The sequence below is a fragment of the Aythya marila genome (genome assembly GCF_965140915.1).
Source record: "Aythya marila genome assembly, chromosome: 24".
Taxonomy (NCBI): Eukaryota; Metazoa; Chordata; class Aves; order Anseriformes; family Anatidae; genus Aythya; species Aythya marila.
In genome coordinates, this window is record NC_139065.1 from 5,964,845 (window position 1) to 5,986,680 (window position 21,836).

The 21,836-nt window shown below is 69.0% G+C and overlaps 3 protein-coding genes across 4 annotated transcripts; 2 read left to right on the forward strand and 1 right to left on the reverse strand.

Moving 5' to 3' along the window:
• The first annotated feature begins 181 nt into the window (after nt 1–181).
• On the forward strand, nt 182–1,861 carry PPIL1 (peptidylprolyl isomerase like 1). Its single transcript, XM_082778690.1, has 4 exons — nt 182–287; nt 711–865; nt 1,452–1,520; nt 1,615–1,861. The coding sequence occupies exons 1-4, from the start codon at nt 232–234 to the stop codon at nt 1,833–1,835; spliced, it is 501 nt and encodes a 166-aa protein (XP_082634816.1). The 5' UTR covers nt 182–231; the 3' UTR covers nt 1,836–1,861.
• Nucleotides 1,862–3,866: 2,005 nt separating this feature from the next.
• On the forward strand, nt 3,867–12,658 carry CPNE5 (copine 5). Its single transcript, XM_082778218.1, has 21 exons — nt 3,867–4,023; nt 5,406–5,446; nt 5,547–5,593; nt 6,309–6,412; nt 6,652–6,691; nt 6,820–6,896; nt 7,179–7,238; nt 7,347–7,410; nt 7,631–7,734; nt 7,964–8,068; nt 8,477–8,518; nt 8,592–8,667; nt 8,872–8,925; nt 8,991–9,052; nt 9,248–9,294; nt 9,389–9,570; nt 9,645–9,772; nt 9,864–9,966; nt 11,401–11,458; nt 11,804–11,877; nt 12,331–12,658. Exons 1-21 carry the CDS (start codon nt 3,941–3,943, stop codon nt 12,520–12,522), a joined length of 1,743 nt encoding a protein of 580 aa, XP_082634344.1. The 5' UTR covers nt 3,867–3,940; the 3' UTR covers nt 12,523–12,658.
• Nucleotides 12,659–13,098: 440 nt separating this feature from the next.
• On the reverse strand, nt 13,099–20,000 carry SORT1 (sortilin 1). 2 transcript variants are annotated; one of them, XM_082778319.1, is made up of 20 exons: nt 19,803–20,000; nt 18,754–18,813; nt 18,520–18,593; nt 18,297–18,399; nt 18,009–18,173; nt 17,862–17,935; nt 17,699–17,748; nt 17,442–17,569; nt 17,170–17,314; nt 16,664–16,819; nt 16,434–16,540; nt 15,998–16,100; nt 15,759–15,927; nt 15,412–15,602; nt 15,135–15,324; nt 14,905–15,021; nt 14,697–14,805; nt 14,504–14,610; nt 14,190–14,313; nt 13,099–14,112 (listed from the first exon to the last, which is right to left on the reverse strand). In XM_082778319.1, exons 1-20 carry the CDS (start codon nt 19,974–19,976, stop codon nt 14,098–14,100), a joined length of 2,361 nt encoding a protein of 786 aa, XP_082634445.1. In that variant the 5' UTR covers nt 19,977–20,000; the 3' UTR covers nt 13,099–14,097. The 2 variants fall into 2 exon arrangements, with proteins under 2 accessions (XP_082634445.1, XP_082634444.1); XM_082778318.1 differs by having other exon boundaries at nt 17,442–17,572.
• Nucleotides 20,001–21,836: the final 1,836 nt, after the last annotated feature.

Sequence of the window (21,836 nt, forward strand, 5' to 3'; positions counted from 1 at the left end):
GGGGCCCGCGCCTTCGAATTCTCCCTCCCGTGACGTCACAATAGCGGCGGCCCGCCCGCGCCGCGCCGATTGGCCCCGCCTCCGCGCCGCGAGGCTTGGCCCCGCCCACCGCGCGCCTCGGCCCCGCCTCCGCGCCGCGCTCGCTGCCCATTGGCCGCCGCCGGACGGGAGGGGGCGGGTCTCCGGAAGCGCGCGCGGCGGCGCCCGGTGGCCGCTTCCGGCAGCGGCAGCATGGCGGCAGTGCCGCCCGACTCCTGGCAGCCGCCCACCGTCACCATGGAGACCACGTAAGGGGCGGGGCCGCCTGGCGCGGGCACCGCCGGCACCGGGACCCCTCCCCCGGGAACCCTCCGGCACCGGGACCCCCCCGCGTCCCCCTCCCGGTACCGGCACCCCCCGCTCCCCGCCCCCCCCGGTTCCGGAGCCTCCCCGTGCTCCCCCCCCCCCGGTACCGGGACCTTCCCGGTCCGTCCCCGCGGCCCCTCGGTCCCTTTGCGTGCTCTCCCCGCCCCCCCCCCGGTACCGGATCCTCCCCGGTGCCCCCCCGGTCCCGCCATCCCCCCGCCTCCCCCGGTCCCGGGCCCCCCTCGGTGCCCCCCGGTGCTCCCCGCGTTGTCCCCCGGGGCCGTTCAGCCCCCGGTGCCGGTCCCGGTGCTGGTCCCGGTGCCAGTGGCGGTGCCGGTGGCGGTGACGGTCCCGTCCCGGCGCAGGATGGGGACCCTGGTGCTGGAGCTGTACTGGCGCCACGCGCCGCGCACCTGCAAGAACTTCGCCGAGCTGTGCCGCCGCGGGTACTACAACGGCACCCGCTTCCACCGCGTCATCAGGGACTTCATGGTGCAGGGCGGGGACCCCACCGGCACCGGTGAGTGCGGCCGGGACCCCCCGGCTGCGGGACGGGGACACGGGGACCCCCCCGGGGCCGTGCTGGGGACAGCCCCCGGCCCTGTTACAGGGACACCGGGAGCCCCCAGCTGTGGGTTGGGGACACCAGGATCCTCCCCAAGCCCAGTGGGACACCAGAGACCCCCCCCAGCCTCATGGTGGGAATACTGGGACCCCCCCAGCCCCATGATGGGGACATGAGGGGACACTGGTGCCCCCCAGCCCCATGACAGGGACACTGGGACCCCTCCAGCTCTCCAGTGGGACACCAGAGCTACCCCCAACCTCATGGTGGGAATACTGGGACCCCCCCCAAGCCCATGGTTGGGACACCAGGACCCCTCCAGTCCTATGACAGGGACACAGGGACCCCCCCAGCCCCATGATGAGGACACCAAGACCCCCCCCAAACCTATGACTGGGACACTGACACCCCCCCCAGCCCCATGGTGGGGACATTGGGAGCCCCCCATCCACATCAGGGGACACTGCCCCCCCCCAGCCCCATGATGGGGACACTGAGACCCCTGTGTCCTGGGGGGGGGCTCTGACCACCGTGCCCGCAGGCCGTGGCGGGGCCTCCATCTATGGCAAGCAGTTTGAGGACGAGCTGCACCCCGAGCTGAAATTCACCGGTGAGTGCTCCCCCACCCCCTTTCACCAAACCCGCCCCAAAAAAATATAGGAAAAAAATAATAATAACGGGGCTTTTCGGGGTGTGTCCCGCAGGCGCCGGCATCCTGGCCATGGCCAATGCGGGGCCGGACACCAACGGCAGCCAGTTCTTCCTGACGCTGGCGCCCGCGCAGTGGCTGGACGGCAAGCACACCATCTTCGGCCGCGTCTGCCAGGGCATCGGCGTCCTCAACCGCGTGGGCATGGTGGAGACGAGCGCGCAGGACCGGCCCCTGGACGACGTCAAGGTGCTGCGCGCCGTGCCCGCGGGCTGACGCGGGCAATAAAGGCGTGGAACGGCCCCGGCGTGCGGCACTGACACGGGGCTGGCAGCGGGGGACGGCGCTATGGGGCCGGGGGGGTCGCCTGCAGGACGTGGAGCTGGCACCCGGGGGGATGCTGATGGGGGAGGTCACCTGCGGGACGCCCGTGGGGTGTGGAGGTGTCACCCATGGGGAACGTTGCTGTCATCTGGGAGGGTGTCACCCACAGGACACGGAGCTGGCACCCAGGGGGACACTGATGGGGGGGTGACCTGCAGGACACCCATGGGGGACACTGACTGCGGGGGGCACCCATGGGGTGTGAGCCACCCTTGGGGAATGCTGATGTCACCTGGGGGAGTTGTCACCCATGGGGGACTCTGATGTCATCAGGGGGGTGTCGCTTACAGGACACGGAGCTGGCACCGTGGGGGACACTAATGGGGGGGTCACCTACAGGACACCCATGGGGGACACCAATTGGAGGGGGTCACCCATGGGGTGTGGAGGTGTCACCCTTGGGGGACACTGATGTCATCTGGGAGGGTGTCACCTACAGGACATGGAGCTGGCACCCATGGGGGGGACACTGTTGTCATCTGGGGGGGGTGTCACCCACAGGACACAAAGGTGTCACCCTTGGGGGACTCTGATGTCATCCGGGGGGTGTCACCTACAGGATATGGAGCTGGCATGCGGGGGCACACTGATATGGGGGGGGGAGTCATGGGGGGGGGAGTCACATGTGGGGGGACACTGATGTCATCTGGGGGGTGTCACCTGCAGGTCATGGAGGTATCACGCATGGGGGGACACTGATGATGGGGGAGTCACCCACAGGGTATGGAGGTGCCACCTGTGGGTGCAGAGATGTCACCCGTAAGGGGACACAGATATCACGCATGGGGACGTGGAGGTGCCACCTGAGGGCACAGAGGTGTCACCCATGGGCAGTGGAGTTGTCACCTCTGTGGACATGGAGCTGTCACCCACACACACTGGTGCCACCCATGTGCGTGGAGGTGTCACCCACAGGGACACACCGGTGTCACCCATGGGGCATGGAGGTGTCACCCATGGGCACAGAGATGTCACACGTGGATACACAGAGATGTCACCCATAAGGACAAGGGGATGTCACCCATGGGTCCAGTACAGCTGACCAGTGCGCCCAGTACACCCCCACCATGGGGACTGGGGGGATACTCTGAGCACCGCAGGGCACTGGAGCACAGGGGAACTGGGCACACTGGGAGGCACTGGGAGGCAGCAGGGCATGGGGGGACGCTGGGGACATAGGGACACCGGGGGACATTGGACATGCATGCAGGTGGTGGGACTGGGGGGCACTGGGAGCAGCACTGGGCCATACTGGGGATGCAGTAGAGTGGCACTGGGAGATAGTGGGGACGCAATGAGGCAGCACTGGGAGGTTCTGTGTGCATGGCACTTTGGCACTGGGAGCACTGGGCTGTACTGGGGACACAGCAGGACCGATCCCTGGGAGCACTGGGAGATACTGGGGGCACAGCAGGGTACCACATGGAGCACTGGGCCATACTGGGCGCACAGTGGGGTTGCACTGAGATACTGGGGGTGCAGCAGAGCAGCACTGGGAGCACTGGGCCATACTGGGGATGCAGGATTGTGGGACTGGCAGCACTGGGAGATACTGGGGGCACAGCAGAGTACCACTGCGAGCAATGGAATGCACTGGGGACACAGTGGGGTGGCACTGGGAGGTACTGGGGATGCAGCAGAGCGGCACTGGAAGCACTGGGAGACACTGGAAGCACAGTGGGGCACCACTGAGAGACACCGGGGGCATAGTGGGGTGGCACTGGGGGGTACCGGGGGCGCAGCAGAGCGGCACTGGGAGCACTGGGCCATACTGGGAGCACAGCGGGGGGGGCACCGGGAGCCCCGCGCGATGCCGGGGGCGGCGCGGGGGCCGTACCGGGGGCCGTACCGGGGCGGTCTCGCAGGAGGCTCCGGGGGCAGCCCCGGGGGCGGCGGCGCTGCGGCAGCGCGCGGTACCGGGAGCCCCGAGCCGCACCGGGGCAGCCCCGGGAGCAGCGCGGCGGCGGCGGCGGCCCCGGGCGGGGCGGAGCCGGGGCATGGCGGGCCTGGGAGCGCTGGAACCGGGCACCGGCACCGGCACCGTCCCGGCCACCAAGGTGGAGCTCACCGTGTCCTGCAGGTGGGGGAGCGGCACCGGGCGCGGGGCACCGGGGGGAGCGGGAGGCGGCTGGTGCTGTGCGGCGCTGGGATGCGCTGGGAGGCACTGGGAGGCACTGGGGAGCGGGGGGGTCAGGGGGTGAACGGTACCGGGGGGACCTGGGGGCGAGGGGGGGGAATGGGAGAGTCGGGGAGGATGCGGGAGGGGGACACTGGGAGTACTGGGAGGCACTGGGGAGCCGGGGGGAGCACAGCGGGTGTACAGTGCTGGGGGAACCCAGTGGTTGTGGGGTACTGGGAGGCACTGGGGGGCACTGGGAGAGCAGATGGCGCTGGGAAGTGCAGGGCACAGTGGGAGGCACAGGGGAGTTATTGGGGGGTACTGGGGGGCACTGGGAGAGCAGAGATGGCTGGGAAGCACGGGGCACTGGGGAGCACTGGGAAGCACTGGGGGGCACTGGGAGAGCAGATGGTGCTGGGAAGCACAGGGCACGGCAGGAGGCACTGGGAGGCACAGGGGTTATTGGGAGACGGGGGGGGGGGCACTGGGAGGCACTGGGGGCACTGGGAGGCAAAGGGGTGCAGGGCATTGGGAGAACTGGAGGGGCAGGGAGTGGGGGCTCTGGGGGTGTGCAGGAGGGGGGGGCCGTTCTACCCCGTCCCCCTGAGCCTCCTCCTCTCCATCCTGCCCCCCTCTGGGGGGGGCTCCCCGCACAGCCCCCCCCCGTGTCCCCCCCGTGCCCGGTGCCTGCTGGGGCTCGCTGCCACCTGTCACCCATCGCCTCGCGCCCTGGGATGCCCGGGCCCCCCCGCGCTGGCACTGTGCTCGCTGCCCGGGGGGGCCTCACCACCCCCCTCCCTGCCTCAGGTCCCCCCCAGACCCCAGCCCTGAGCGAGGGCTGAGCCCCGCTGCGCTTTGGGACCCCTGGGGACCCCCGCACCCCTTCACGAGGGCTGGGGGCGCGGGGTCGGGGTTCCCGGCAGGGTCCCCGGTGCGGTGCTGGGTGCCCCCCCCCGGCCGTGCTGCCCGCGGCCGCTCCGACCTATTTTCCTCCCACTCCATCGGGGACTGGAGAAACTCCCCGAGCCGCTGCTCCGTGCCGCAGCTCGGGTGTGCGCACCCCGGCACGTGGGTGTGCACCGACACGCGGGGGTACGCCCTGACACACGGGTGTGCGCCCTGCCACGTGGCTGTGTGCGCCCCGACGGGTGGGTGTGCGCACCCTGGCACGAGGCTGTGCACCCCGACACACAGCCAGGTGCTCCCAGACGTGTGTGTGTGTGTGTGTGTGTGCACCAACACACGGCTGTGCACACCCCGGCACACGGCCGTGCGCACCGACGCGCGGACACCCCCAGCCCCCCCGTGCCGCAGTTCCCCACCGGCCCGGCCTCTCCCCGCAGGCAGCTCCTGGACAAGGACACCTTCTCCAAGTCCGACCCGCGTGAGTGGGGCTGGGGCCGGGGGTCCCGGGGGATCCCGGGGGATCCCGGGGGGTCCCGGGGGGCCGGGGCCTTGCTGAGCGCTGCCGCCTCTGCCCCCAGTCTGCGTCCTCTACACCCAGGGCCTGGACACCAAGCAGTGGCGGGAGGTGAGAGCCCGGCCCTGCCCCGCTGCGCGGCCAATCGGCACGTCGGGGTGCTGCTGAACCAGCCAATCAGCATGTCGGGGTGCTGCCCAGATGGCCAATCAGCATGCTGGGGTGCTGACAAACTGGCCAATCAGCATGCTGGGGTGCTACTGAACCAACTAATCAGCACGTCGGGGGGCTGCCAAATCAACCAATTGGCATGTTGAGGTGTTGCTGAACCAACCAATCGGCATGTTGGGGTGCTGCCCAGCTGGCCAATCAGCATGTTGGGGTGCCAGCCAATCAGCATGTTGGGGTGCTGCTGAACCAACCAATTAGCATGTCAGGGTGCCAGCCAATCAGCATGCTGGGGTGCTGCCCAACCAACCAATCCGCATGTCGGGGTGTCAGCTCACTGGTCAATCAGTGTGCTGGGGTGCTGGGCAGGCAGCCAATCAGGATGTTGGGGTACCGGGCAGGCGGCCAATCAGCGTGCTGGGGTGCTGGGCAGGCGGCCAACCAGCGCTGCCAGCCCCGGGGAGGGGGTGCTCCACAGCCCCTGCTCCCGCCCCGCCGCCGCGTGCCCTGTAATTAGCGTCTGGTTAATTGAGGGGCTCCGGGCCGTAATGAGCAGGCGGGCCGGGCGGCGCAGCCCCGCGCTGCCGCACAAAGGGGCACCTGGCCCCCCCCGGCCCCCCCAGCCCACCTGGCCCCACGCCCCCGGCACTGCCCCCAGTTCGGCCGCACCGAGGTCATCGACAACTCGCTGAACCCCGACTTCGTGCGCAAGTTCGTGCTCGACTACTTCTTCGAGGAGAAGCAGAACCTGCGCTTCGACCTGTGAGTGCCACGGCCCCGGGCACTGTGCCGTGCTGCCATGGCTGAGCCCGGCGGGTGCTGGCGGCTGCTCCCATCCAGTCCCATCCCCATCCCCGTTCCCCATCCCCACACCTCCTGTCCCACTCCCACTCCCATCCCTCTCCCATCTCAATCCCTATTTGCATCCCGTCCCCACCCCCGTCCCCATCCCTGTCCCCATCCCATCCCCATCCCACTGCCACGCTCCGTCCATCCCACAGGTACGATGTGGACTCCAAAAGCCCCGACCTGTCCAAGCATGTGAGTATGGTACCAGCCCCGTGGGGCTGCAGGGTACGGGGACAGGGACGATGGGATGGGATGGGATGGAGATGGGATGGGGACGGGGACAGGGCTGGGGACACCGCGCTGACCCCACACTCCCTCAGGACTTCCTGGGCCAGGCCTTCTGCACCCTCGGTGAGATCGTGGGCTCGGCCGGCAGCCGCCTGGAGAAGCCGCTGATGTGAGCAGGGCTGGGGGGTGCGGGGGGGTGTGGGGGTTGGAGCGGGCTCGGTGCCCGGCGTCCCGCGGGTGACAGTGATGGTGGTGGCGCCCGGGTCCTTATCTTGCGCCCCGGCGGTGTCTGGGATGGAGAGCAGAGCCCGGCGCAGATAGCACGGCTCCGGGCTGCTCCCCCCCAGGATGAGTGTCCCCCCCCCTGCTCCCAGCCCTGCCTCAGTTTCCCCGTGGGGTCTGGCTGGGGGCTGTCCCCCCCCCCCCGTCACCCCGCCGCGTGTCCTCGCAGGATGGGGACGGTCACAGCACAATCCCGTGGCAAGAAGCCGGCTCCAGCCCTCTCCAATGGGTGAGCATTGGGGTGCCCCCCCAGTTCCCCAGACACACGGGTCACTGCGCCCCCCCCCATCAGGGACACCCGTGTCACCGTGTGCCCCCCTCACCACCGGTCCCACAGGGGCATCCCCGGGAAGAAGTGCGGCACCATCATCCTCCTCGCCGAGGAGCTGGGCAACTGCAGGGTGAGCAGCCCTGGGGGTGGGGGGGGGCAGTTTGGGGACCCCCCTTTTTTGCCACTTGGGTGAGTGGGGGGGGGGAAGAGCCCCACGTCCATGCCTGGGGCCTTCCTCCACTCTGCTGTGGGGTGAAGATGGGGGCCGGAGCCCCCCCCCCCCATCTGCTCCCGTCGGGACCCTGAGGCCCGTGGGGGGGTTCCGTGGCGGTGACACCCCCTCGCCCCAGGACGTGGCCACGCTGCAGTTCTGCGCCAACAAGCTGGACAAGAAGGATTTCTTCGGCAAGTCCGACCCCTTCATGGTCTTCTACCGGAGCAATGAGGACGGGACGTGAGCAGCCCCAAAACGCGGCCATTGAGGGGGGGGGAAACACAACAGGACGTGGCCCTGCTGCCACTCGGGGGGGGGTCACGGCCCTGAGGCTGGCACAGGACCCCCCGTGTGTCCCAGTGGGGTGGGGGTGGCGCTGGGAGGGGGTCTCCAAGAGCCACCCCTGGGTGATGGGTGGGGGGTCAGCCATTGGGGGGTGACCACCCTGTCCCCCCCCCCGTCCCCGCAGCTTCACCATCTGCCACAAGACAGAGGTGGTGAGGAACACGCTGAACCCGGTCTGGCCGGCCTTCGCCATCCCCGTGCGCGCCCTCTGCAACGGCGACTACGACCGGTGAGCGCCGGGGCCTCGGCACCACGGGGCCGCCCTGCGCCTGCCCCCCCCCCTCCCGCCTCGGGCTCCCCGTCTGAGCAATGGGTCTGCGCCCCGGCACGGCCCCCCCGCCTCAGCCCCGGTGCCGGCTCCCGGTGAGCGGTGGCTCGGCGTCGCGCTGCCGCCGCCGGCTTGGCCCCGTGTCGGACGTTGCTGTGGCAACGGCGGATAAAAATATCCCACCGAAAACGGCCGAGGAGGAGGAGGAGGAGGAGGAAGGAGAAAAGGCCCATGGAGGCGTCAAAACAAACTCTCCGGGAGCGGGCGCTGGGGCTGCCCCTGCTGTGCCCGCTGACACCCCCGGCACAGGGCAGGGTGAGCGCGGGGCGAGTCTGCAGGTGCCACCTGCGACCCCCCCGCTCCTTGCAGGGCCATCAAGGTGGAGGTGTACGACTGGGACCGTGACGGCAGGTGAGCCGGGGGGGCCCCGGGGCCACCCGCCACGTCCCCGCACCCCGGGTGACGGTGCCCCCCCGCCCTGCAGCCATGACTTCATCGGCGAGTTCACCACCAGCTACCGGGAGCTGGCGCGGGGGCAGAGCCAGTTCAACGTCTACGAGGTGAGGAGGGGGACAGGGCGCGGGGATGGGTGCTGTGGCAGCGGGGTGCCCCCACCGCACCCATGGGTGCTGCAGTCCCCGTGCTGCACCCCCGGGTGTCACAGCCCTGGGGAGCCCCCGCTGCACCCTGGTGCCGCGGCTCCTGGTCGATTTGGGGCCGGCCCCCCCAGCCCAGCAGTGCCCCCCCGGCCTCCCCTCTCCCAGGTGGTGAACCCTCGGAAGAAGATGAAGAAGAAGAAGTACCTCAACTCGGGGACGGTGAGGGCCGGGCAGGCGGGCGCAGGGTGCCGCCGCCGTCGTGCTCAGCCCGCTGTCCCTGGCAGGTGACGCTGCTGTCCTTCGCCGTGGAGTCCGACCACACCTTCCTGGACTACATCAGGGGCGGGTGAGCCTCAGCAGCCCCCCATGAAATGGGCCCAGCTGGCAGCGGCGTCCCCAGAACCCAGTGGGGCGCTCAGAGTGGGTCCCTCTGGTCCCTCATGAAACCTCGGTGCTGAGAGACGGTGCTCTGAACGGGGTGGGGGCACGGCCGGTCCTTGGGCCTCCCGCCAGCTCCTCAGAGCCGCTTTTCCCTTGCCAGGACCCAAATCAACTTCACGGTGGCCATCGACTTCACCGCGTCCAACGGTGAGCGGAGCCGCAGGCTACAGCCCGGGGGCTCGTTACGGTGACACGTTTGGGCCGGGGGGCACAGGACAGGGGCTGATCCCCTCTGGCGCAGGCAACCCCTCGCAGTCCACCTCGCTGCACTACCTGAGCCCCTACCAGCTCAACGCCTACACCATGGCGCTCAAGGCCGTGGGCGAGATCATCCAGGACTACGACAGTGACAAGATGTTCCCGGCGCTCGGCTTCGGCGCCAAGATCCCTCCGGACGGGCGCGTGTCCCACGAGTTCCCGCTGGTGAGGCTGAGCCCCGGGGCGCCGCAGGGGGGGGGAGGCGGCGGTGGCCCCGTCACCCGGCACTGTGCCCGCAGAACGGCGACGCGGCCAACCCCTCGTGCAGCGGCATCGAGGGCATCCTGGAGGCCTATCACCGGAGCCTGCGCAGCGTCCAGCTCTACGGCCCCACCAACTTCGCCCCCGTGGTCAACCACGTGGCCCGGTAAGGAGGGGGACGTTGCTGCCCCGAGTCTCCCCCAGTGGCGGGGGTTGTGCCCGGCCCCCCTGCCCTGCGCTCACCGGCTGTCCCACAGCTCGGCTGCAGCGGTGCCCGATGGCTCCCAGTACTTCGTGCTCCTCATCATCACTGACGGCGTCATCTCGGACATGGCGCAGACCAAGGAGGCCATCGTCAACGTGAGTGCTGCGCCGTGGGGCTGGGGGGTGCGGTGCTTGGCTGGGTGCACGGGGAGCCCCAAAATGCTGGGGAGCAGTGTGTGGCTGGGTGCATGGGGGTGCCCCAAAGCATTAGGGTGCAGCATGAGGCTGGGTGCACGGACTTGCTGCAAGGTGCAATGACCTACAGAGGACATGGGGTGTCCCAAGGTACCAGGGTGCACTCCCCCCAAGGGACACCCCGGGGTGTTGGGATGCAGTGATCGTCCGGGCACAGGGGGTGCTCTGAGCTGGGGTGCTCCAACCAGACAGATGCTGGGGTTTGGGGGGCAGGATGCTGGTGCACAAGAAGGGGCAGGGGGGGAACGTGCAATAACCTAATAAATGAACTTTTTCTGTCCTCTGCCCCCCCCCCTCCCACACACCAGGCAGGAGGTTGGGTCCACGCTTCCCAGCAATTCGGCTGCTGGCCAGAGCAGGAGGGCGAGAAGCTTTTGTGCTTCTTGCTTGCTGCTTTTTAATATTTCGTGGCAGAGCCGCAGTGCGGGGGTGGCTGGGGGCAGCTCAGTGCCATCACCTGCACAGGGGCTTGTTGTGGGCCCTTGGTCCCTGCCCTCCAGCTGCCAGCACCATGCTGGCCAGGCTGGGGGATGTGGCACTGGCCTGGCAGCAGGCACAGGGGGCTCACAGGGCTCCGGCTGCCGTGGTTGTGCTGAGTTTGGGGCTGGAGGCTGGGGTCCCGGGAGGATGAGGGGCTCCTGTCCCTGGTGCTTTGGTTGGGGGGGGGCAGGGCAGGGATGTGCACGGGGCCCGAGGCAGGATGCAGGGCGCAGGGGCGAGCACTGGATGCGCTCTGTGCCTCCGAGGTGGGATGCACAGCGCGGCACCCCCGCGGGATGCGCGTCACAGCACCCACAGGGGATGCACAGAACAGCACCCACGCGGGATGCACAGAATGGCACCCACGCGGGCTGCACGTCACTGCAACCACGCGGGAGGCACAGAACGGCACCCACGCGGGATGCACATCGCAGACCCGGGGCAGGCTGCACATCACGGCACCCACACGGGGTGCACAGCATGGCACCCACACGGCACCCACACCGCAGCACCGGGGCGCGATGCATGGTGCCGGGTGCGGGATGCCCGTGGTGGCACCGAGCGCAGGTGTTGGCAGTGCCGGGAGCAGCAGGCACACAGACAAAGCGCCGCGAGCTTCCGCGCTCCCACGCCGAGCAGCAGCAGCACTCGGTGCCTGGGGGGGGGACACATGATGGGGAGCGATGTGGGGGCCCCACGGGTGTCACACGCCACTGCCTGCTGCCACCCACACGGTCACTGCGGGCAAACACCCGGCACCCCGGGGACCGCGGGGTGCTGCTGGTGACACGGGGGGGGGGTGCAGCAGCACGCAATAAATCTTGTGCCTTTCCCCCCACACTCTGGGCCCGGCAGGCTGCCAAGCTCCCGATGTCCATCATCATCGTGGGGGTCGGACAGGCCGAGTTTGATGGTAAGGCTGTGCTGCGGGGCCTGCGGGGGGGCTGAACGGGGGGGCTGCAGCTGCCTTTGGCCACCAGGGAAATCCGAGTTTAATTTTCTCCGGCTCAGCGTGGCGCGCCGCAGCCCACAGCCGGTGATTATGAGCTGCAGCGCTCGTTATGGCTGGGTTCGCCTCCCTCGGGGGGGGGGGGGGGGCATGCCAAAAAGCTCAATTAAAGCTCTCCGAGGAGATGATGCTGACGAACCGGCCCTGCCTGTGTGCGGTGTCAGCAGGCAATTGCCCCGGTGCCGCTGGGAGGGGGGGGGGGGGGCGTCCGGTGCTGCTCACCCCCCCCCCCCCGTGTGTCCCCTGCAGCCATGGTGGAGCTGGACGGGGACGACATCCGCATCTCCTCCCGCGGGAAGGTGGCCGAGCGCGACATCGTGCAGGTAGCCCGGCACGGCACGGCACAGCGCGACCCCCCCAGCGTCCCCCACCGGCCCCTGCTCTCCTGGGGGCCACTGGCCGGTCCCAGTATGGGGGGGGGGTTATGGGGTGATGGGTGCATGGGGACAGGAGGGGTGCCATGGGACATGGGGGTGGCACTTGGGCTTGGGGGGGCACAGCAGAATGCGGGGTGGGCTTTGGGGATGCACTGGGGCATGAGGGCGAGGCAGAGGATGGGGAGCTGGGGGGGGGGAACGCTGGGACATGGGGACGTGCGGGGGACACTCTGGGACACCACAGTGCCCCGGGACATGGGGGCACACAGGGGCAATGGGGACACAGTGTCCTGGGGGTGCTGGGGGAGGTAGGGATGCACTGGGCCATGGGGGTGCTCCAGGTCCTGGGGGGTGCCATGGGGCCGTGCCTGATGCCCTCCCCCCTTCTCCCCCCCCCAGTTTGTTCCTTTCCGTGACTACATCGACCGCACGGGGAACCAGGTGCTGAGCATGGCGCGCCTGGCCAAGGATGTGCTGGCCGAGATCCCCGACCAGTTCATCTCCTACATGAAGGCGCGCGGCATCAAGCCCCAGCCCGCGCCCCCCAGCCCCGACCCCCCCGGCCCCCCGCCAGCCCCCCCCCAGCCCTGACAGCTCCCGGCCCCGCTGTGTCCCCATGGACCCCGCTCCAGCCCCGGTGACGGGTGGGGACGTGGGGATGTGGCCAGAGCCCCCCCCCGTCCTCAGCTGAGGGATAAATCACTGCCAGGCACCCCCAGCCCCTCCCTGACCCACAGAAACTGGATTTGGGGGGGGGATTGGCCACATCCTGCACCCCCTTCTCCCCTACAAGGACCCTGACCCCTGAGACCTGGGGGGGGGGGGGGAAGGAGGATCCCCCCACTGCTCACAGGGAGCCTTTGGGGCACCCCCTTTGTCCCCCCCCATGCTCAGAGCCCACCTGTGTCATCCCCCCTGACCCCAGGTCACCCACCCTTTGTCCCTGTAGTGAGGGCCGGGGGGGTCCCTACATCTCCCCCCCCCATCATTTTTCTACGTGCATGGACGTGTTGTGTGCCTGTGCGCTGGGTCGTGGTGCGTTGCCTTAAACTGCAATAAATTTCAGTCTTTTTAATCCGCTGACAGCAGCCCCCACCCCTGCCAGCAAGAGCTGCCCCCCCCCCCGCTGTGCCCCCACCCCCCCCAACAGAGATCAGGTCACACACGGTCCGTTTTGGCTTTATTTCTAATAACCCAAATATTGCAAATATACAGAAAAATGCCAGTACAAAGTTATTACACATCCAGGTTTATTTACAGGGCTCTACACAGGCCTCGCCCCCCCCCTCCTCCAACCCCTCCCTGCGGCCAGGGGCTGGGGGGGGGGTGGGGGGCTATGGCTTCTCGGGGGGGGGCACACGCTGCCCCCGTCGCGGCGCTGCTGAAGCACATGCAAGCGGCGTGGCTGCGCCCCCCCACCCTGCACCCCGGCCGGGGGGGGGCACGGAGAGCCCCAGGACCCCCGGGGGGGCATTTCCAGTGTAAGGAGACTGTGACAGTGCTGGGACCAAAACCTGGTGGGGTAAAAGCTGGGGGGGGGGGAGCAAGGACCGAGCCCCCCCTCGGCCCCTTGTTAAAAGAGCTTCAAGCCTGAATTCATTATTGCTGCGTTTCCCTCGGCCAAGGGCAGCCTGGGGGGGGGCCAGGCTGGGATGTGCCCCCCCCCGGCAGCGGGGGCAGCCCGGGGATATTGCTTTGGAGGGGGGGGGCAGCCCCTGGCCCCCAGCTCCCTGCCCGTGCCCTCCTGCACTGCTGCACGGCACAGCCTGAGGGGCCCGACAGCGGCTGGGGGGGGCTGCTCGGGGGGGGCACACCCCCAGGGGGTGCTGGCTGTAAGGGGGGCTGGGAGGGGGCTGGGGGGGGCTGCTCCCTGCTGGGGAATGGCTCGCAGGTGGAGGAGCCCCGGGTTGGGGGGCCTTGAAGAAGCTAATGGAAAAAGAGAGGGAAAAGGGAAAAAAAAAAAAGAACCAAAAAAGCGCCAAGAAACCAAAACCACAAAAGCAAAACAAAAATAAAACAAAACAAAACAAAACAAAGACTCCCCACCAGCCAGAAACAAACCTTAAAGCAGCATTAACTCAACCCCCCCGTGTGCCCCCCAGCAGCAAAGCCCCCCGGGCCCTGCCCGCCGGGGGGGGCAGCTCGGCACCATCCCCGTCCCCGCCGCTACTCCAGCAGGTCCTGGGGGAGAAGGGCAGCGTCAGCCACGGACACCCCAATGGGAGGGGGGTCTCTGGGGGGTGGGGGGGGGCACTCACCTCATCCGAGTCGTCGTGGTATCCCCCCTTGCGGGGGGGCGAGCTGGGGTCTGTCCCCTCCGTCCCCTCAGCGCCGCTGGCCTCGGCGTGCTGCCGCAGCACGGAGTAGCGATGGACCAGGAACCTGGGGGGGGCACAGCACGGGGGGGCTGGGGGCAGCGCGTGGCCCCCCCAGGGATGGGAACACCCCCCTCAGGCATTGGGGTGGGGGGCAGCAGCAGCAAGAAGCGCCCCAGAGCACGAAGGGGACCTCCCCACCCCCCGTAGGTGGGGACCCTGTCCCCGAGGGTGCCCCGCGGGCCGGGGGGGCTCACCTGCCCCCACAGACGTATTTCTTCACGAGCAGCACCCCGGCCACGGTGGTGACGAGCAGCACGGCCACCACGGCCAGGACGATGGGCACGGAGCTGGGGGACGCCGCCTGCGGGGGCAAGGACGGGGCTGGGTGGGGGGCACCAGGCCGGTGGCACCCATGGGTGGCGGCAGCCACGTCCGTGTGTCACCCACCAGCTGGCTGGGGCTCAGCAGGGTGCTGGTGCACTTCTTCTTCATGTCCTTCTCCTCCCGGCTGGGGCTCTCCCCCCCTGCGCACTTGTCCCCGGGGATCTTGCGGTACCTGGGGGGGGGCGACACAGGATGAGCCCCAGGGACCCCCCTGCGCCTCGCGGCTGCTCCGGGGCCGGGGTTGGGGAAGGGGCCGGGGCCGGGGCCGTACCCGCTGGTCCGCAGCAGCTCGCGGCGGCCGTAGAGGCAGAACTCCAGGTCGTGGCCCTTCAGCTCCGGCTGCTCCACGCACACTGACTGGTTCTCAGGGCGGTAATACCCGAAATCGCTGCGGGCAGGGGGGAGCACAGCTCAGCACCACCCCCACACCGCTGGCACCAGGCGGGCGGCACCGGGACACACAGGGGCAGGGAGGGGGCGCGACGCGGGGCCGGGGGCTACCAGAGGAAATCCTGCAGGGTGCAGGGGCAGACGGACGGCTGCGTGGTGACGGCGTAGTCGCGGCCGTTCTGGCACACCGAGGACTTGCGCAGGCGCCGGTACTGCTCCTTGTAGCCCAGTATGCAACCGTCACTGGGGTCGCTGGGATCACTGGAGTGCGCCAGCCAGATCGTGTAGTCCTTGTCCTCGCCTGCCAGGAACAGGGCTCAGCACCCGTGGGTGGCACCGCTGCCACCACCCCAGGGCCCGCAGGTGTCCCCGTCCCCCCAGCACTCACAGCTCCGGCTGAGCAGCTGGCTGAAGTCGATGGTGTAGGAGACCCACTTGCGGGACAAGAAGTTCCCCCGAAAGCCCCAGATGCTGACGTTCATGGAGCGGGCGCCAGGCTCAGACGCCAGCCCGGTGAAGAAAATGGGGTCCTTGGAGAAGGTGTACTTGTACCAGCACTGCCCCTCGTCCGTGGAGAACCTGGCACATGGGGGACGCTTGGGGACCGGAGCCACTGCGGGGCGACCCGCAGCCACCGCCACCTCGCACCACCGGGACCCGCAGCAGTGCCCAAACGTGGACCACCGCCCGTCCTGGAGGTGCTCCCCCAGCCCCCCGCGCCCCCGCAGCACGTACTCGATGACGTTGACGGGCTGGCTGGTGTGCTCGATGGCCACGATGAGGCCGCCCGAGTCGAGGATGGCGTAGTGGTGGGGCCCCTCCAGCATCCGCGCCCACGTGTAGCCCCCGTCGTCCGAGATGTAGACATCAGGGCTCATCACGGAGATGGCCCCCCCCACACTCCCTGCCAGACAGGGGCAGCGTGAGCGGGGTGTGGGGACCCTCACCCGCCCACCCCCGTCCCCACTGGGTACCGTGGGCGATGATGATGCCGATGGCGTTGGGCTCGGACAGCGGCACCATGGGCACGTTCAGCTTCTGGGAGATGCTGTAGGACGCGTGGATGTGGAGGCTGCACTGCAAGCGCAAGCACCGAGCCCGTCCAGGAGCTGCCAGGGCGGGTCCTTCGCCTCGGGCAGCACCGGGACCCCTCCGGCCTGCTGGGGGATGCCCAGCACCCCCACGGTGCAACCCCAGCCCCCGGGCAGGGGCTGCAGGATCGGTCCCTGCCCTCCCGCATCCTCGTGCCCCCAAGCCCCCCAGCACCGCGCGTGGCCACCAGCCCTGCCCAGGGCAGAGCCCCCGCTCACACCAGGGATTTATGGCCGAAGCCCACCCACAGGGGACGGACACGGAGCCCGGGCACCGTGTGGGCACCAGCCCCTAGCTGGGGACAAGGGACAGAGCCACCTCCTCCTTGTTCCTCGCCGTGGAGTCGCAGGTGGTGTTTTTTGGCTTCCTCAGCGGCACCCACTCCCCGCCACGGTCAAAAGTGATCACGGACTGGATGGAGTTGTCTGGTGGGAGCAGGGGGAGATGGCAGGGCTGGGGGGACACCGAGCACGTCCCCACAGAGCCACCGCCAGCCCCCAGCTCCCCAATGCCCCCACCCCAGGGGGGTGTCACTGCCACATCCTCACCTTCGGAGAGGACGCTGGTGATGTAGATGCCCCGCAGCGAGGTGACGTTGGTGAAGTCAGTCTCCCCGCCGGTGGTGGTGTAGAGGTGCCGCTCCAGGGATTTGGAGTACACCACGCCCCGGTCGTCAGAGGTGTAGATGGTGCCGTAGCCCGTGTCTGGAGAGGGAACAGGGCAGAGGTAACGGGGGCTCCCCGGGCACTGACCCAGCTCCATGCAGGAAGAGGAACCAAGGGCAAGGAGTAACTCCCGTGCCCCAGAGTGTGGCCACACTCCCCGCACACCGCAAAGAGGAACGAGGTTTCTTGCACCCGCTGCCTGCTAATTAGCAACGTCTTAATGAGAAATTCCTTCCTCAAAGGCAAAGCCCTGCCCAGGCCGGCCAGTGGAGCTGGAGAGCCCCACACTTCGGAGCAGAGCCGGCTTTTAGTTCACGTTGCTGCTGCTGGGACACCCCCAGCCATCCGCAGATGGTCCCAGCTCTGTCCCTGTCCCTGTCCCTGCTCACCACCCGGCTCGTCCACGTGCATGAAGACCAGGTCGTCGTTGGCGGCCAGGATGGAGTAGAACTGCTCGTGGCCGACCGAGGGCAGCTGCGCCATGCTCCAGGTCTCGCCCTGGTCCAGCGAGACGTGAATGCGCCTCGTGGTGCCCTGTGGAGCCAAAGCACCCTCAGCCCTGCTCCTCTCGCGTGGCAGCAGGGACATAGGGAGCACGGAGGGGCTGCTGGTGCCGACGGGCCACTAGTGCCCCGGGACGGGAGGGGGATGGGACAGCCACCTTCTCTGTCATGACGGAGGCGAAAAGGAAGCGGCCGCCCAGCCCGAAGGAGTAGATCTTGGTGCCGATGACCTTGAAGGTTTTGCCGAAGTCAGAAGTTTTCTTCAGCTCCAGTAACCCAAGATCAGCTTCTTAAGAAGAAGGGACAGGGGGTTAATGATGCTGGGGCCCAGCGGCCCCCCAGGGGCTCTGTCACCCATCCCCGCAGCTGCCCCCGCGTCCCCGCAGCACCCCAGCTGGGAGCGGGCAGTACTCACTGCAGGAGTTGTTCAGGTAGGTGGTGAAGAAGATGGTGTTGTTCGCGCCCCTGGGAAGAGACGGGGATGAGAGTGCTGGCGGGACGCAGCGCACGGGGGTGCCACAGCACACGGCGGTGCCGCTGCATTTCCCGGCGCTGGGGGGTGCCGAGCGGCCGCTCACCACTTGGCCAGGCAGACGGCTTTGTGGATCTGCTCCCACTTCTCCCCGAAGTCCTTGGAGACCCAGAGGCCGTTCTGCAAGAGACACCCGGAGCTCACCACCAGCCCCGGCACCTGGCACCAGCCCCGCGGGGGCTCCGGTCCTTACGTCGGTGCTGAGGGCCAGCAGGCAGTCGGAGTTCTGCGGGTGGTAGGCGATCTGCACCAGTGGGTGGAAGGGCAGCTCCGTCTGCACGAAGTTCTTGGCGAAGTCGGACGAGCGGAAGATGCGGCCGCCATGGCTGCCGCCGGACACGTCGCCCGTCAGGATGACCTGGGGGGCACAAGGGGGGCTCAGCCCCAGGCCCGGGGTCGCTCACCAGGAACGCCACCGAGAGCCTCCGCGGCCAGGGCACGGGGCTGCCGGGGGGCCCGCCTCACCGCCCCCTCCGCTCACCTTCCCCGAATTGTCGGGTCCGATGGCCATGCCGAACTCGGTGCGGATGAAGGTGTTGTTGATGAGGTGGGTGATGTCCTTGAAGGTCTTCCCATAGTCCTCACTGCAACGGGGAGCGTGGCCACGCCGTGAGCACCGCCAGGAGCCCTCAGGCAGGGGGGTCACCGTGCCACCACGTGCGGCAACCCCAAAATATCTGGGGAGGGGTTTGGGGGGGGCTCACCTGCGGTAGAGCTTGGACTGGCCAAAGCTCATGATCACCAAGGGCACCTGGAACGTGGTCAGGACGAGGATGACCTGGCAGGGAGCAGCGGGCAGGGCTCAGCACTGACACCCCTGGCAGTCCCCCACCTGGGACACGGGGCCTGGCACCAGGTCCCACGGCCCCCCGTGGTGGGGGGCTGCCCACGGGTGCCAGCACCCCCAGACCTCTTGGGCGGCCCCCGGCCCATCTTACCCCCGTGCTGTCGCCCACCCAGGACAGGGACACGGAGCCGCTGAGGTCGTCGAAGACGCACTGCGGGACGAGAAGGGAGAAGTGACCCTAAGTTGGTGTGGGGACCGAGGCCGCGGCACAGGGCTGGGGACGGGGGCCTGCAGCTGCCTCGGTGCCACTGGGCTGCCCCCAGCCCCAGCGCTGGGTCGGGCTGGGGACGCGGGGAGCGGGCGGCTTTGGGGACGCGGGGAGCGGGGAGCGGGCTGTGCCAGCGGCGCGGGGAAGCCCTGCCCAGGAAGGGGAGGAAATGAGGCCAGCGCCGCCGTTGTCCCCATTGCCCAAGCCGCACCCGCGCCAGCCTGTGCCACCCTGTCCCCTCCCCGCGAGGCGGGGGGGGAAAGGGGGGAAAAAGGGGGAAGAAACGGAGCCGGGGCGCCGGGCAGCACGCAGCGCCCGGCCGGGGGACGCGGGTGGCTGAGCCGGGACCCCTGCCCCTGCCCCTGCCCGTGCCGGGGGCGGTTTGGCCGCGGTGGGGACAGCGGGGACACCCGGCACCGCCTGCGCACCACGTCCCAGCGCAGCCGGGTGCCAATTAGCGGCAATTAGCGGCAATTAGCGACCGGCCCGGCCGGCGGAACGGGCGCACCCTGCGGCGGGCGGTGGCGGGGACCCGGGGGTGACCGAGGCTGGTGGCACCGCCGGGCCCTGCACCGTGGGGACAGGGAGCTCCGTCCGTCCGTCCGTCCGCAAGCACAGCACAGCACAGGGCCTGTCCGTCCGTCTGTGTCCGTCCGTCTGTGTGTCCGTGGGTCCCGACCGTGCAGCACAGGGCCGCTGACCCGCCCCCGCCCCCAGCCCGTCCGTCCCGTCGCGTGTCCGCTCCGCCGCCTGCCCCGGTGTCCGTCTGTCCGCCCAGGGCACGTCTGTCAGTCGGCGCGGGGGGGGCAGGCTGCCCGTCTGTCCGTCCGTCCGCCCGCTGCCAGGGCGGGGGGGCTGCAGCCGAGCGTCCCCGTCCCGTCCCCGTCCCGGTCCCGTCCCCCCCCGCCCGCCCGCCCGTCCTCCCCGCTCACCGGGTGCGTGTTGTTGCCCAGGGCGGCCGGGACGCCCCGCAGGCCGCCGCAGGCCTCGCCGCCCGCCGCCGCCGCCGCCGCCTGCCCGGCACCGGGGCCCGGCCGCAGCCCCGCGGCCGCCGCCGCCGCCGCCAGCGCCAGCGCCAGCCCCAGCGCCGCCCCGCGCGGGCCCATGGCGACTCCGGCCGCCGCCGCCGCCCCGCGCCCGCAGCCGCCAAGCCCCGCCCCCGAGCCCGCCCCGCCCGGTCCCGTTGGCCGGCGCCGCGCCGCGCCCCGCCCCCGCGCCGCGCCCCCCCGGGCCGATTGGTCGGCGCGGCCGTCGCTCTCCGCCGCGGCCCGCCCCCCCCGCCGGACGGCGCTCGGGCGCCTCGCGATTCGCAGCCTCCCGCGTCAGTCAGCGCCCGCCTCCTCCCGCCACTGGCCAACGGCCGTAGCACGATGAGGGCGAGCCCGCCCCCTTCCCCGTTGACCCCGGGCTCTAATCCACCTAGCGACAGCGCTCTGATTGGTGGAGCCTGGGGGGGCGGCGGAGCGATTTTCTGATTGGCCGAGGCGGCAGGTAGCGGGGGGGGGGGCTCCGTCGGGTTTGGGGCAGAACCGCGGGGTTTGGGGCAAAAGGGCCGGGGGTGGGGCACGGCTTCTGGTTTGGGGGCATAACGCCGGGCTTTGGGGCAGACCTCTAGGCTTTGGGCCACAAATGCAGGTTTTGGGGCATAACCCCGTGGTTTGGGACATAAACCCGAGTTTTGGGGCCTAACCCCAACTTTTGGGGCATAACCCTCGGTTTTGAGACATTGTGCCGGGTGCTGGGGCAAAGCCCGAGGCTTTGAGACAGAGCCCCAGGTCTGGGACATAACTCCCGAGTTTGGAGCACAAGGGCTGGGATTGGAGCAGAACCCCAGGTTTGGGGAAATAACCCGAGATTTTGGGAAATAAACCCCAGGTTTGGGAAAATGAACACCAGGTTCTGAGGCATAACCCCGGGATTTGAGGCCTAACCCCATGTTTTGGGGCACGGCCCCAGGTTGTGGGCCCAGCTCCCCGCTCTCAGGCCCAGGAGCTGCCCGGCCTCGCGCTCTCTTTGCCCTTTGTCATTCGCAGAGCTGGAGCAGGTTTTCCTGCCGCGTCATCCTTCTGTGTTTTTTTTTTACCCCCCTGAAAAGAGGCTTCTCCAGAACTGGCCGGGTGAAAGCTGTGAGGAAATCCCCGGGGGTGCGTGGCTGGGATGCGGCTGCAGCCCCTCACCCGATTGCCACGGAGCAGCCGCTGTGGTGCACCACCGCCGCCAGCAGCCGCGTGACAAGGGCAGGGCACGAGGGACCACACCAGGAAGAATCGGCTTTTTGTGTTTTCCAGGACACAAACAAGCCTGGGAGGAGTGCCGCGGGGTCCAGCGTGGGACAGTGCGGCTGAGCTCAGACGAGGGGCTGCGGGGTGTTTGTTTCTTCCACCCCCACGGGCCGGTACCAGCCCCGGTTTCGCTCACGGGGCAGTTTTATGAGCACAGCACGTAGGACAGTAGCTGGACGAGGGACGTTCCCCTGCCACTGCCCAGGCTCATTTTGGGGACCAGGGCAGCAGCTTGGGGGCTTGGTGGGCAGAGCCAGAGCCAGGCACGGCTGCAGGAAGTGTCCCTGCGGGACGAAGTCCACAGCTCCCCACATCTGTTCCACCGCCTGCAGGGCCGGGCCGATCCCACTGATCCCGTTGGCTGCTGTGCCACAAGGAGGGGGCTCAGCTCCTCTGAGCACTGGCATTACCCCAGCACTGGTCTTCCACAGCTTCCCTTCCTACATCTGTTTGGCAGGAGCAAAAGAGGGAAAAAATGAGCAGGACCGGCCTTTTCCCCTCCGCAATAGGCCGAGGCTGGCTGCTGGGCCATGGGCAGCAGCAGGTCGCTGCGTGTGGCTTTGCCAGGCAGCAGGGACACACAGAGTCCCCGCTGCTGAGCTGAGCAGAAAGCCAGTGCTTTCAGCCCAACGCAGCGCTGGAAGCGGCCCTGTGCCAGGGCACTCCCCCCAAGCAGCAGATGTT

Bases quoted from the DNA above. Each gene is read 5' to 3' on its own strand.
- PPIL1 (XM_082778690.1), top strand. From the start codon at position 232: ATGGCGGCAGTGCCGCCCGACTCCTGGCAGCCGCCCACCGTCACCATG. The intron at 288-710 runs GTAAGGGGCGGG...GTCCCGGCGCAG, and splicing joins ACCGTCACCATGGAGACCAC to GATGGGGACCCTGGTGCTGG. The intron at 866-1,451 runs GTGAGTGCGGCC...CCGTGCCCGCAG, and splicing joins CGGGGACCCCACCGGCACCG to GCCGTGGCGGGGCCTCCATC.
- SORT1 (XM_082778318.1), bottom strand. From the start codon at position 19,976: ATGGGCCCGCGCGGGGCGGCGCTGGGGCTGGCGCTGGCGCTGGCGGCG. The intron at 17,749-17,861 runs GTGAGCGGCCGC...GTCTCTTCCCAG, and splicing joins GCCGTCTGCCTGGCCAAGTG to GGGCGCGAACAACACCATCT. The intron at 17,573-17,698 runs GTGAGTACTGCC...CTTCTTCTTAAG, and splicing joins CTACCTGAACAACTCCTGCA to AAGCTGATCTTGGGTTACTG.
- CPNE5 (XM_082778218.1), top strand. From the start codon at position 3,941: ATGGCGGGCCTGGGAGCGCTGGAACCGGGCACCGGCACCGGCACCGTC. The intron at 8,519-8,591 runs GTGAGCCGGGGG...CCCGCCCTGCAG, and splicing joins GACTGGGACCGTGACGGCAG to CCATGACTTCATCGGCGAGT. The intron at 9,295-9,388 runs GTGAGCGGAGCC...CCTCTGGCGCAG, and splicing joins CGACTTCACCGCGTCCAACG to GCAACCCCTCGCAGTCCACC.